A 14,489-nucleotide genomic window follows, 5' to 3' on the forward strand; every position below is an offset into this window, starting at 1 on the left:
GTGTCACGCTACCAGGGTGTAGGCTGTGATTGTAGTCCCCTATTGGGGGGCCAGCAGAGAAACCCCTGGGATTCCCCTAACCTCGATTGAAGCCTAGAAAGAACAGGGTCACACAAGTCAGACAGACCCAGGTTATCACATGATACCGTTAGGTGTGTGACCTTGAGTACTTCGTTTAACCTGACTTTAGCTTTTATAACAACATCTACCCCCTATTGAGTGCTTACCGCATGCCAGGTACGGATCTAAATGCTCTGTGTGTATTCACCCATTTAATTCTCTCAGCACTGCTGTGACAGGGGTAGAATTATTATCCCCATGAAACAGATAAAGACACTAAGACACTAGTAGGTTAAGACCCTTTCCAAGGTCCCCAGCTGGTTAGGGACAGGATTCCAACCCAGCCATTCTAGCTCCAGAGCGCAGGTTAATATTTCCCTCTTAGGGTCTCAGTGTGGCCTAACCAGGATAATTAATGTGTCGGAGAGTTCCTGGCCCATAGAGGGGGCTCAGTAAGAGTTACTCTCCTTTCCCCCTGACCAAGTGCAAATGCAAAGTCAGGGCTGCATTGCCTCAGACATGGACCTCACTCACACTAGTGCAAATCCCATACAGGGATGCAAACGCCACGAGCCCCTGGGACACAGTCCACCTTTGGTTTTGCATTCAACACCCAGAACGCAGGGTTGACCGGCAGGACGCACTGGCCCCCCTTGGTGGGGAGCACTGTCAAGGCAAATCAGTGGCAAGTGAAATTCACAAAGCCACCATTTCATCGGAAATCTGAGGGGGAAGGATATTTGATGTGGGACACGCCTACTGAATGCCTGGATCCTCATCACTGGGCACACAGTATACATAGGAGAATTAGGATCCCTGTAGAAAATGAACTAGGTTTAGAAGAAATTGAATGCCAAAAAGAATTACAGTCTCAACAAAAAATAACTTCTACACATGGTTTTCTCCCTATTGTCTGTATTCACACAGCTCTAGACTTTTGGTGCAGAACTGTGTTTAAACACTAAAACGCTTTGTTTTGCAGATAGACACTGAATATGTAATTAAAAGGATCCCTTCATTAGCAGAACTAGACAATGAAAGCCCAAGTTGGCCTTCTCTGCTAATTTTGGAGGTTGTAAAAGAGAGGCTAATACAACCGCTGATTATGGTTGTCACATAGTGCCTTGCTGTTCTCCAGAGATAGACAGGTCTTCCCAGTAATCGGCAGCCAGAAGCAGAGGGCTGTGGTGGTGTCGGGGTTAAAATGTGGCCTCTGGAGACAGCCACCCGTTTCAGTTCCAGCTTATCACTTAGGCAGCCCACTTAACTCTCCCAGCTTCAGTGTCCTCCAACGTAAACCTGAGCCAATTATTGTGTCTAATTAATTGAATTGTCATGAGAACTCATTGAAACAGTTACTATATTTACTGCCAGATATTCTGAGCACCTACTATGTGCCAGGAATGTATTGAGGCTATAAATACCGTCATAATAAATGAGAGCACTGCCTGCCCTCCCAGCTTTCAATCTAGTAAAAGAAACAGGCATCAAACAGTTGCACAGATCACCCTTTCAGTCATGATAATGACTGCGAAGAAAAGATGATGATGATGATGATGATGATGATGATGATGATGATGTACAAAGTCTGGAAGGTTATCTAGAAAGGGATGGTTGATTCTATCTCCAATAGCTTTGGGAAGCTTTTTGGAAAAGGTGGCACGGAATCTAAGATGGGAAGGATGAGTGTTTTTCAAGGGGAAATAGGAAAGAGCATTTAAGAGAGGAGGGAGGGGTGTGCAATGTGGAAGACAGAGCAGTAAGCAGGCAGTGACCAGATGTGCCTGCCCAGTGGGGCCCTGGGCAGCCAGCACAGACAAGGCTCACAGTTTGAAACATCCTTCTCCGGGCTTCTGTAAGAAGCTAGCACGAGCCTAATCGTCCACAGAGAGACGGGTGGTGTACTCAAAGGGCTGAGGAGGCACTTGGCAACCATTTTGGGCAAAAGAATTCTGGGCCCTGCCTGCCGGAGTGGCTGGGAGAGCCTGGAGCTTCTCCCTCAGTGTCAGAGTTCTGGCCTCTCTGGCATTTCAGCCCAATAGTGATGTCGTTTTCTGCTTTTTTCTTTTTCTTTTTTTAAGGCTCTGGACAGGGAGTCAGGAGAAGCAGGCCTGCCTTTGCCACCACCTCAAGCAAGTGGCATTGCTTCAACTTCCCCATAAAGGAAAATGAGGTCACTGCTAGTGCCCCCTCTAAGCCCGCAGTTCAACTTGCTCTGTATGTGGAGAGAGGCAATTACTTTGTGGCATTGTTCTGTGACATCAATAATCCTTAGTAGAGAGCCATGGTATCAGATAAGGGGCAGATGTCCAGTGAGGCCCGAGAAAATGGGACTCATGTGGGGCTTTAGTTAGCTTGGGACAAGAGGCAGGTGCAGTCCAAGCTTAGGCAGTCTGCAGTGAGATTCCCCAGGTGACCTGGCTTAGAGGAACAGGGCCACTGTCTGGTGTCCAGTTACAGGGGCTGGAGGGGGGGGGCGGGGGGGAAAGAATGTCAGAAATTGGTTAAGGAAACTCCATACTTTCCTGAGTTCCCAGAGCTGTATGCCCACCTCTCCCCTTGAGGCTGGTGAGTGGACCGGGGGCCTCTCGCGATGATGACACACGGGAGATAAAGATGTGGTGAATCTAACCAAGGTGTCTCAGAGGTATTGAGGCTGTGCTAAGCACCATGCATTCCTTTGCTCTGTAATTACATCAGTTCTAAAGGTTAGTACCATTATTATTCCCAGTCTGTTCAGAGGAAACTGAAGCTGTGAGGTTATCTGACTTGCTCAAGGACACCCAGGTAGAGAGTGCAGAGCTGGGATCTGCACGGAGCCTGAGCACCCCCTGCCTCTCACTCGGACCACCTGGCAGCACCCCTCCCTGGCCTGTGAGACGGTACAGTTCACTAACTGCCCGGGCTCTGAGACAAAGAGCAAGAGGGACAAGGTGGAGATACCGCTCTGGGCAGAGGGGCAGAGCAGAGCCCTGTTAGAAAAGCAGCATATGGGAGGTCTTTGTAAAATGAGTTGTCAGTTCCTTCATCCGGAAAATGAGAGGACTGGGCCCCATGAGCCCTGAAGGCCCTCCCAGCTCCACAGTAGTGAGTTCTGGTCAGTGGGAATGGGGGCCAGAGAGTACGTCCTCGTGAGTGTCCTTGTGTTCATGCGTTGCCTGGCCTGGCAGGAAGATGCTCCTGCAGAACCCGGGTCGGGCAGCTCTGGAGTTCATCCCGAGCAGGGACAGAGACCTGGTCTGCTGCTGCTGCCGGGCCTTCGTTAATTCACACACACAACAAACACTGTGCGTCAGTCAGTGATCCATGTGAGCCCAGAGCTGATTTGTTTGGCAATCACAGTGAAACAGCCCCGCCCAGACAAGTGCGGGTCCCTCACAGGTCATCACACTGAGGTCAGTTACAAGCCTCTGAGCAGACTCCTCTGGATGCTTTCCAGAAAGGCTGTGCTTTATCCTAAACAGTTGTGTGCCAGGCTTAGGCTCAGCACCCTCCCAGCCACTCTCCCTGGTAAGCCTCACACCACCCCATAAGTCAGAGACTTCTGTAGGGGAGGAGAAGAGGAGTTCAGAGAAGTTGTGTAACCAGGATGAGTTGCAGCGTGATAGAGTGGAAAGCATCTGGGCTTTGAACTCAAATAGATCCAGGCTCAAATCCTCATTCTCAGCCATTTAATAGCGGAGTAGCCTTTAGAAAGTGGTTTAACCTCTCTGAAGCTGATTTTTTTCTCAGCAGGAGAAATAGGGCCAATGGGGCCACTTATAGTACCTAATCTATAGGCTCATTGCCAGGGTCAGAGGAGATGTGACAAGTAACCCACCTGGCCCTCGGGTGCTCAGTGCCTGGTTACTCCCGTGCATGGAAGCAGCATCGTGCAGTAGTTAGAAATAAGGAACTCTGCATCCTGGGTTTCTGTCCCTGATCCACAACTTGTTTAATTAGTATCTTTGTGCCTTGGTTTCCTCATCTGTAAAATGGGAGTGATGATAACTCCACTTCATAGGATTTTGTAAGATTAATTGTTTTTAATGACAGTTCCTGGCAAATAGGTGCTACCAGTACCGTCAACACTGTGTGTCACTGTTGGTGTTACACGATGCTATGGAAGAAAGTGGACAAGTGAGGTGGAAGTGGCCAGGCAAGCGTTCAGAGGCCAGCGGATGAAGGGAAGCAGGTGGGAACAGACCCAGTGTGGGTCTAGGTCTTCTAGGGACTTGAACATCAGACAAAGAGCTCTCATTCAGACTTTTTCCTCATCAGTTTGGAAACACATGCTTCACCCATTCTGTAGTCTGTCGCCTTCTCTTCAAATAGCATAGCATCACCATCAAGCAAATGGGGCCTCTGTGATGGCAGACATTTATCAAGTGACAGAGCTGGGCGACATGGTAGTTATGTTTATTTTTAGTGCCTTCATCCTCCAACTCTTTAAATTAGCTGCTGGGCTAATTTAAGGGACTTCTGCCACGCATAGCTAGCAGTTTCCTCAAGAATGCCAACGTGCATTTGAAATTCCAAGTGACTGGGGGGACAGGTCTCAGCCAAATTATAGGGGAGGAAGCCCGCTTACCTCCCTTGGCCAGTGCAGCGCCACTGCCCACCAGGCTGTCCTGCTGGATCACAGGATCGCCGGGAACAGGAGCCAGGGCATTCTGTCCCCCATGGTCAAGCAGTTACAGTCATCTTTCAGCTAGACTTCAGCCGGCATCAGCATTAGGTCAGGGCTTCCTAAAACAGATTGCCCACTTGCTCACAGGTTCTGAGTCCACAGGTCTGGAGTGGAGCCAAGAATGTGCATTTCCAACAAGCTCCCGGGTGGTGCTGATGCTGCTGGTCCAGGGACTGACCGTGCTTTCAGAATCATTGGCTTGGATGTTCCATTAGCTTCCTGGCATCATCCATCCCCAGTCAGGGACCATCCCGCTGATAGACTCCTTCGTCTTCACTGCACTTCTCTCCCTAAAACCCACCAAATCCAAGCCCCCTTGTCTGACATTCCAGATCCCATAAGACCCAGGCCCACATGGGCTTTCAGGTCATATGCCCACCTGTTTCTCTTCAGGCATACCGCCTCCTGCCAAGACCCAGCAAACCTGCTCTTGCCACATGCTCTGGGCCCCAACTCTGGACACTCACGTGGCCACCTCCACCTCCTCGGTGATTGCAATGGATGGGGCTTGTCTTTCCCCACTGGGTCAAGTGCTTCTGGACTGTGTGCACCTCGCCTATGTGTCCCAGGCCCCAGGGACAGGTAAGTGCTTGGGAAGTGGTTCATGAATGAATAAATTGTCGAAGGGATGCTTAACTAAAAACGGAAAGTATTTCTCTGAAAGAATTCGAGCGCCTTCCCTGAATCGGCAACTTTTCCTTGCTTTGTCTGCCTTTCTCTGTTGTTAATTTCTGGGAATATACACAGCTTATACAGAAGAAGGAAAGTCTTTGGTTTGATTTCAATCAAATTATTAGCATAAGAATTATATCGTGAACTAAACATAGAGTGTTTAGTGAGACAGTCCTGAGTATAACTTCTGATTCCACTATTGATTTGTGATGTTGGGCATGTATTCAGGTTCTCTGGGCGTCAGATTCCTAATCTGTGAAATGGGAACAGTTTCTACCTACCTCTTAGAATTGTTATGAGGGGGCAAATGAAATGATATGTTGCTTGGCACAATGCTTGAAATATATGTAGCAGGTCCCCAGTAAATACTGGTGATTTTTGACAGTTGCTTGCCAGGCAAAATAGAGATTGGGTGTTTTTTCACAAGAGTTTTAATAAAAATAATTCCATTTTATTGAAAAACGATAATAAACCATTCTGGGATGCTTTCCCCTATTTTAATGAATCAAGGATACACCAAATTCAATTTTAAAAAACTGCCCCAACGGACTAGTAAATTTGATTTATATTTTTTACTAGTCACTTCTATTTCATAAGCCCGACATTTCCATTAAAGTGCTATTAAATAAAAACAAGATTTTATAGTATTTGTGATAACCTGGATCTCAATGTGATAACTGAAATTATCTCCAGCAAAGATACTATTCCTCATTGTTTTATTTCCTCTTATATATCAGCTATATCTTTACTACCTTCTTCCAGTCGAGTAAAACCCTTTCCCCCTGAATCTGTGGTTTTGAGTCCAGGAAAATGGCATCTGTGGCTTGGAAGGCCCTTTTCATCTTGAGGTTGTTAATTGGGATGCAGAAGGAAGGGAATGGTGGTCATCCATCCCGTGTGCGCTGCGGCCCTTGAGAGAAAAGTGAAAGGCTCTGAGGGCAGGTGGGACGCAGGCTGTGGACCCTGGAGGGAGACATCCTCTGACATGCCATCGGGAAGACCTGAGAGGTCCCCATCACCAGGACAACCGAGCTAAGGCCACCACGCTGGAGGGCCTGCTGATTAAATGGCCCGTTGGTATTTGATGTCTCCCTAGGATTAAGGTTTCTTCTCTAAAATGACATTATTGTGAGACTGTTATGGAACTAGAGAGGGTTCTGCAACATTGTGAAGGTACTGGATGCCATAGGGTCATACACTTCAAATACTTAAAAATGGTGAGTGCATGTTATGTACATTAGACCATAATAAAAGGAAATCGATGATGTCATTGGACAGAATGACACCAAGGCTGCATCTAGTCACACGTGTTGTTTCTGAGGGAGCACATCACTTAGGTCACCTGACTGTTTAGTCAAAGACAGGCCCTGCAGACACTCACTCCTTAATTCATTGATGGTTCAGGCACACTATGAAGCGTTGCGTGTCCATGAGAAATTGAGCTCCTGAAAACATGTTCAGCGCCACGGGAAGATACTTACAGTGTGCAAGAAGAAGGATTTTAACTGTGTGTCATGTGATCCTAACTTTACAGATAAATCAAAACGTTAACACAGTTCATCCCTGACTCTTGGGGTTACAAATGGTTTTGATTCCGTAATACATTTCTCAAGTTGTCTACAAAGGGCATGAATTACTATTAGAGCCCATAAAAACGATTTAAAGCAAACAATAAATAGCAGCACTTAGGGTGTTGTAAGCCCCGACGTGCATGTGATGTGCTGCAGAGTAATGATGGCAAAATGGAGTGAGCACTGGTGAGAAGCACAGGTTTATGACTCGGGGCCAGCCAGGGCGCAGAGGTGCCCCACCCTGCTGCGCCTCAGTGTCTCCATCTGGAACAGGGGTATAATAATCACAGACTACCTCACAGGGCTGCGTGAAGAGCACACGAGATCGTGCAGGTGGGACAGTTGTGTCGATTGACACATTTTCTGAGCTGTTTTCCTGGTCACTAAGTGTATTCACACCGTACATTTCTGAATCTTCCCTTTAACATCAACTTAATGAGTGCTTATAAAGTCGGTGCTTACCACTTATCCAGTAACTTAAGCGCTAACTTCCATCAGCAGTGCTGCTTGCTTTTTCTCATCTTTCTTCCTATAACCTTAATAGGAGAGCATTTCATTTCATCTGAGAAGGGACCACCTGACTTTTACTTCCTGCCTCCAGTTGAAGGAGATGAGGATGAAGCCAGTTTGGCTGCCGGAAAGTTGCGCCCCTTGGGAACCCGGGCCGCTCCCCTTTGCGGAGCCTTTGTGTCCCCAGAACACTGTTGAATTTTCTTGAATATCAGAATAATTTCATAAAACATCCTGACTAAGGAATCACAGCAATATAACCATTTTTTGTATGAGTTCCAAATAAGAAAATAGTTAAGCCCGAAAATATAATTGTGCCTATTCCTAGAAACAGATAACTGATGTATCTTTGCAAATTGTTCATTTAACCGTGCCTATGGCTTCTTGCCAACCCTCAATGAGATTTTTATATTTCTTAATTATTCAATTACTACCCATAAGTAGGAGTTTAAAAATCAAATCCAGACGGTTCCATAATAAATAGAGTATTTTCTTGAATCCTGAGTACATATAGTCGAGGAAGTCGTCCTATTGGGAAACCAGGGTGGTAGGCTGGGGGAAGCGTAAGTTTCCAGGGCAGGCCCTGTCCTGGGTCTGAATCCTGGCTTTGGCATGGACTGGCTCTGTGAGTGTGGGCAGGTCGCTTCTCTGAAGTCAGTTCTCTGGTCTGTACAGTAAAAATGGTGACAATACCCACCTCCTGAGGTTGCTGTAACTCTAAAGGAAAGGAGATTGTGCAAGAGAAAGTCTCTCTGTGCTGTAAAGCCCGCTCCAGTTGGTTCAATTGTTAATCCCTTGTGTGCTTCAGGTCTCAGCAGCTGGAGAACCCATCAGCCGGAAAGGAAGATCCTTCCGACAATGATCTGGCCATCGCCTCGGAAGGCAACCCCAAACCTGAAGCCCACCTGCCCTCCATCTGCCTCAAGCAGGTGTTCCCCAAGTATGCCAAGCAGTTCAACTACCTGCGCCTGGTGGACAGGATGGCAAACTTGTTTATCCGGTTCCTGGGAATCAAGGGGACAATGAAGTTAGGACCAACAGGCTTCCGTACCTTCATAAGGTCAGTGAGACAGGCCCTTCTGACCTGGGCTGCGGGCAGGGTAGGGTCCAGCCCCACTTCTGGCCAATCCCATCTGCCCTACTGCTGCTGGGGGCAGGGGGCTGTGGTGCTGGGTCAGGGCCCCCCTACGGTTGGATCTGACCAGTGTCGTCTTTGTTGAATGAATGAATGGATATTATGAGTGTGTCAGCATTCACAACCTTATATTGTGGTTAAAAAACAATTCTGTGCTACCTTGAACTAGGTCTTTAAACCACATATAAGTAATTCCCCCCTGGACTCAGACAGACCTGGGCTTCCGGAACTGGGCTGATGTTCTCCCAGCAGCATGTGGCTGCGTGGGGAGCGTATATGAAGCCACAGCCAAGAGACAAGGCACATCTTTCCAAAGTGTCAGTTTCAGGAGAGAAAAGTTAAATAATTCAGTCAATAAATAATTTAACACGTTTGCTCTACTATAAAGATAACAAGGTTATATTATAGAGTATAATACAAATTTTGCATGATTTTCAAGATAAAACTAGATTTTTGCTGACACCTACAAAATAAGCCATTGCCACTTAATCTCTGTAGATTATTCGTCATTTGCCTCTTACCTGGGACACGTGGGGGCAATACGGGAGCACGTACTAGCTGTGTAACCCTTGGGCAAATTAATGACCATCTCTGAACCTCGATGGGTCTATCAAATGGGGTGAAGCTCCCTGTACCCCAGCATAGTGTGTTGTACACCTCAGACAAACTGTCAGCATTGATGCTACCGTTGTTTTTCTCATCGTTCGTTTTACTATTTCTACCTTGCTCCTCAAAGTCACACGCTTCATGGTTTATTCACTAAAGCAAATAATTAGAAGTTTTGACTGAGGAACCATTTTTGTCCCAGTTTTCTGTAAGGGAATTTTACAAACTCTAACTCTAACTCTGATGTTTCTGATAGAATGGTAAACGGCAGTATCAGCGGAATTTTTGCCATTTCAGTAACCCTGAAGTAATATTTGCTTGGTGATTTTGAGAAGGGCTTTGTGTTAGTTTCAGGGGCAAAAAGAAAGCTAGTGGAAGAGCACAGGCTTTGGGATCTGGCTTCAAAGTCAAGTGCATTACTATGTGGCTTTGGGCAAGTCACTTGTCTCCTCTGAGTCTCATCGGTAAAATGGGAACAATCTCTCCTGCCTTGCAAGGTTATCATGAGGTTGGGATATAATATATCATAAAACACCTGGCCCAGTGCCTAGTTCAGGGGAGCTGTTTGTTAAATGGGAGTCTGATTATTATTTCTAGTAGGCAGTTGAAATTTCAAGAAAGTCAACAGACACATGTTGTTATTTCCCTGAGAAAATAACAACACCCTCTGACTCACTTAGGAATTTCATTTGATGTGCAATAATGGATACCCAACTTTAAATGGTTTAGATAGTGCGATTCGTTTCTGTCGTATAACAGAAAGTTTGGCAGTGGGGGTTCTAGGGCTGGTTAATGACTCCACAAAGTGGTCAGCACCCCACTTTCTGTCTTTCTGCTCATCCATCCTCAGCATGAGCTTCTAGCTTCAGAGTTGCCTTGTGTTCACAAGGTGGCTGCTCAAAATCCAGCCATCATGGCCAAGTTCCAGGCAGGAAGGAGGAAGAAAGGAGGATGTGCAGAAGGCCTCTGCCAAATGAATTAGACCCCTTTCCAAAGCTTTCCAGAAGCTGTATTCAATGACTCCCATTTCATCTATCTTCTTGGCCACTGCCATCTGCATGGGAAGCTGGGAAATAGAATTGTTCTGTATATATTGCTGTCCTAATACAGTGACGACAACGAGGAAGAGGAGAAAAATAGGTAAACATTCTCTGCCCCTTTGTGATTGCTGTGGCCTGGGACATGGGGAAACAGCTCAGTGACAGGGGCCCCGAGTCATGAGGGCTCTTGAGGTGCCGTGGACATGTGCAGGGACAGAGGGGAGTGATGAGGGTGCACAGTCTTCTCTCAGCATGACACGTCCGGGGACTCAGACCTTCCAGAGCAAAGGCAGGAGCTTCCTGGGCCCTTCCCAGCCCCTGTGCCATTGCACAGAAGGGTCCACTCAAGACCCACAAGAGTAAGGGATGGCCCTAACTGGTTTAGCTCAGTGGATAGAGCATCGGCCTACGGACTGAAAGGTCCCAGGTTCGATTCCGGTCAAGGGCATGCCTTGGTTGCCACATCCCCAGTAGGAGGTGTGTAGGAGGCAGCTGATCGATGTTTCTCTCTCATCAATGTTTCTAACTCTCTATCCCTCTCCTTTCTTCTCTGTAAAAAATCAATGAAATATATATATTTTTTAAAAAGAGTGAGGAATGGCTTGGCTTTTTTGGACAACAGCCTGGGTGCTGAGGGGACCTGGCCCTGGGAGGCCTGCTCTGTCTCAGCCTCGTGTGGGAAAGGACACTGTGTGGTTTGACCTAACAACTTCTCCCGAGCACCCAGTAGCCATAGGACAATCAGAGATAAATAATGGAGCCCCACCTACCCTCAGGGGATTCTCAGTCTAACAGACAGCACACAGGAACGAGTCATTAAATGCAATTCTCGGCAGAGCCATGGGGTAGCAGACAGAAGAAGGGACAGAAAAGGGGACCCTTCCTCTGCCTGGTGGAATCAAGGCAGGCCCAGAGGAGGCAGGTTTGGACTGTTATAAGCCGGAGTTTGCCAGGGGCCCCAGTCATGAGGGCTCTTGAGGTGCCGTGGACATGTGCAGGGACAGAGGGGAGTGATGAGGGTGCACAGTCTTCTCTCAGCATGACACGTCCGGGGACTCAGACCTTCCAGAGCAAAGGCAGGAGCTTCCTGGGCCCTTCCCAGCCCCTGTGCCATTGCACAGAAGGGTCCACTCAAGACCCACAAGAGTGAGGGATGGCCCTAACTGGTTTGGCTTAGTGGATAGAGCGTCGGCCTGCAGACTGAAAGGTCCCAGGTTCGATTCCGGTCAAGGGCATGTACCTTGGTTGCGGGCACATCCCCAGTAGGAGGTGTGTAGAAGGCAGCTGATCGATGTTTCTCTCTCATTGATGTTTCTAACTCTCTATCCCTCTCCCTTCTTCTCTGTAAAAAAATTAATAAAATATATATTTCTTTTAAAAAAAAGAGTGAGGAATGGCTCGGCTTTATGTGGACAACAGCCTAGGTGCTGCAGGGGACCTGACCCTGGGAGGCCTGCTCTGTCTCAGCCTCATGTGGGAAAGGACAGTGTGTGGTTTGACCTAACAACTTCTCCCAAGCACCCAGTAGCCATAGGACAATCAGAGATAAATAATGGAGCCCCACCTACCCTCAGGGGATTCTCAGTCTAACAGACAGCACACAGGAACGAGTCATTAAATGCAATTCTCGGCAGAGCCATGGGGTAGCAGACAGAAGAAGGGACAGAAAAGGGGACCCTTCCTCTGCCTGGTGGAATCAAGGCAGGCCCAGAGGAGGCAGGTTTGGACTGTTATAAGCCGGAGTTTGCCTGCGAGTGAAAGAGGGCTACCCCGTCCAGGCAGCGGGGAGAGCCTGAGAATGGCGTTCATGAGTGGCTCATGTTCAGAAACGAGGAAAGGTTGATCATCAGGCTAAATTGATGGTGGAAACTGAATGCTTCCTTTTTATTCCTAATAAAATTCTAAAAGAGAAGAGCGAGGGGGGTTAGAAAAGCTAGTGAACCATAGGAATCACACTCTCCGGTGCCCCCAGGAACAGGCGGGAAGCCACCCAGGCGCAGTGACTGATCTGGAGAAGGAAGGCGGACAGCCTGGAGCCTGGAGAGCACCGCGGGGAGGATAGCCTGGCTAGCAGCCCCAGCTTATGATTTTTCAGGAGAAACTACAACTGCTGGTTTCTGTGTAGAATCCCAATAGACGTGTATCAGTGTTGGCCATTCAGAAAATAACTTTTAAACCCTATGGGGGTTCAGTGAAAGCGTGGCTGCCATCGAGAGCACGGGCGTGTGAGCTTCGGTGTGAGAAGCCAGGAGCACAGTAAGAGGACTGCTGTGTCCACACACCGCCCTGAAAAGAAAGCAACGGGGAATGGTTCTCGCCGAGAAGATTCCTACAATGCGCTCAGACTGGAACTGGGTGATGTCAGAAATATCGCTACAAATCTGTCTCTGCGTGATCAGCTTTCTGCTTTTCCATCCCTTTGTTCTCTATAATTAAGGGCATTTGCATGAAAAAATGATTTTGTGATGTTAGAGACTGTTAGGTCCTGCAGCCATCATTCCCCATCTGTGTTAGTGTGTGTTAGAGGGAGGACAGCGACCGTGAGAAGGGAGCACGATGTCTGCAGTGGGATGGCAATGTCTGCAGTGGGTAGCGATGTCTGCAGTGGGATGGCGATGTCTGCAGTGGGATGGCGATGTCTGCAGTGGGGTAGCGATGTCTGCAGGGGATGGCGATGTCTGCAGTGGGGTGGCGATGTCTGCAGTGGGATGGCGATGTCTGCAGTGGGGTAGCGATGTCTGCAGGTGGGATGGTGGCAGCAGAGCAGACGGGCTCAGACAGTGAGCCCCCCCAAACTCCACACACACACACACACACATACATACACACACACACACACCCAGCAGCAAATGTCCTGAGTAATTAAGATACAGGAAGAAATAGAGAAAACGTTGCATGGCTGTTAATAGATTTTTCCTTTTTAAAATGTACCAAGAGATCCCAACAGCAATTTAATCATAAAAGACAATACCCTCTGCTTTCAGGTTTATCTGAGTATGTTCGGCCTTGCCAGCTAAATTTAACAACAAGCATTTTCTCTTGCTAACAACTATTCTCTCTCTCTCCTTTGCGCTTTGTTTAAAATTCGCTTCATTATAAATTAATAGTATTTATGCCTTATGTCAAATTGAACCAAGTGACTTCTCTGGAGCACTGCTCGGGAAACACACACGTTGGCCGGACAGACGGAGCCTCCGTTCAGAGCCCACACAGGGCAGAGGCTGCCCTTGGCTTTCATCGCTACCACCACTCTCTCTCTCCACGTTCCTCGAAGAGAACTGGAGGGAACAAAATAGCCAACATTCCGGCTGAGTTTATTTCCAGTGACCATCGCTCACAGTGTGCTGCACACATCAGCAGTTTCAGGAGTGAGTTATGCTAATGCCGGTCCGGCCATGTCCTATTTTTCTCTTCCACCAGGAAATGAGGAATAACGAACTGTCGTTCTCTTGTCTAGACTTAACTGTCTAACCAGCTTTTCCTGTCATCTCCTCGGGAGGCACATAAGAGTAGCACAAATTACCATGAATTAAGTGCCTCTTTCTCTGTCTCCTCTTTATTATTATTTCATAATAATTGCTGGGGTGTGGAGACTTCTCTTTCTCTGAGAAACAGAAATGATCTGGCTCCTCAGTGTGACACTTCCTCTGAGAGAAATGCATTTGTGTTGTTTTCCTGCGCCTGGATTGCTAATTTGGGGGCGTCCTGTGTAATTCACTAAGAACACGGTTTCCGAGCGTGTCCTCCATCAGGATTTGACATCAGTTCCCACACACTGCATTGCCATCTCCGGAGCCTGAGAACTAAATAGTTTGCCGCAACTGGGTTGGTTTCTAGACAATGGAGGTGGCTGCCCCACACCCTGAGCATTTTTGCTTCGTGCAGACTCTCCTCCTTGGAGATCCCCTCTCATCCCTCCATGGTCTCTGATCCTGGTCTCCTTTTAAATTAGAAAATGATTTTCTCTTTTTCCCCATTCTGCCCCCTTCTCTCAAAAGGAGATATTAATAGGCTTCATAATGGGTAGCTGTGGGGGGGGGGGTGTTATTTTCTGAGAGTCAACATGGTGTGTTAGAATGTTCTAGAAGGGAAGTGTAAGGGGTCTTGCCTCTCCTCTGGCATTAACTCCTCCGTGACTTTGAAAATCCCCCCCCTTCCCTGATGACCTCTTTCTGGCAATATTGTGAGAGTCCACACCTGGGGTTGCAATAGCCTTTAATATGCTA

At 47.6% G+C, this 14,489-nt stretch overlaps 1 protein-coding gene across 1 annotated transcript in view; it reads left to right on the forward strand.

Annotated features, from left to right (window-relative positions):
• Positions 1 to 14,489, forward strand: part of TTLL11 (tubulin tyrosine ligase-like family member 11) — a 184,996-nt gene that overhangs the window by 142,859 nt on the left and 27,648 nt on the right. The window contains exons 7-8 of the mRNA XM_005879192.2: positions 5,123 to 5,311; positions 8,291 to 8,542. Coding sequence (XP_005879254.2) covers positions 5,123 to 5,311; positions 8,291 to 8,542 — 441 coding nt within the window. The remainder of the gene's footprint in view (positions 1 to 5,122; positions 5,312 to 8,290; positions 8,543 to 14,489) is intronic.

This window comes from Myotis brandtii, unplaced genomic scaffold (assembly GCF_000412655.1).
Source record: "Myotis brandtii unplaced genomic scaffold, ASM41265v1 scaffold589, whole genome shotgun sequence".
Classification (NCBI taxonomy): domain Eukaryota; kingdom Metazoa; phylum Chordata; class Mammalia; order Chiroptera; family Vespertilionidae; genus Myotis; species Myotis brandtii.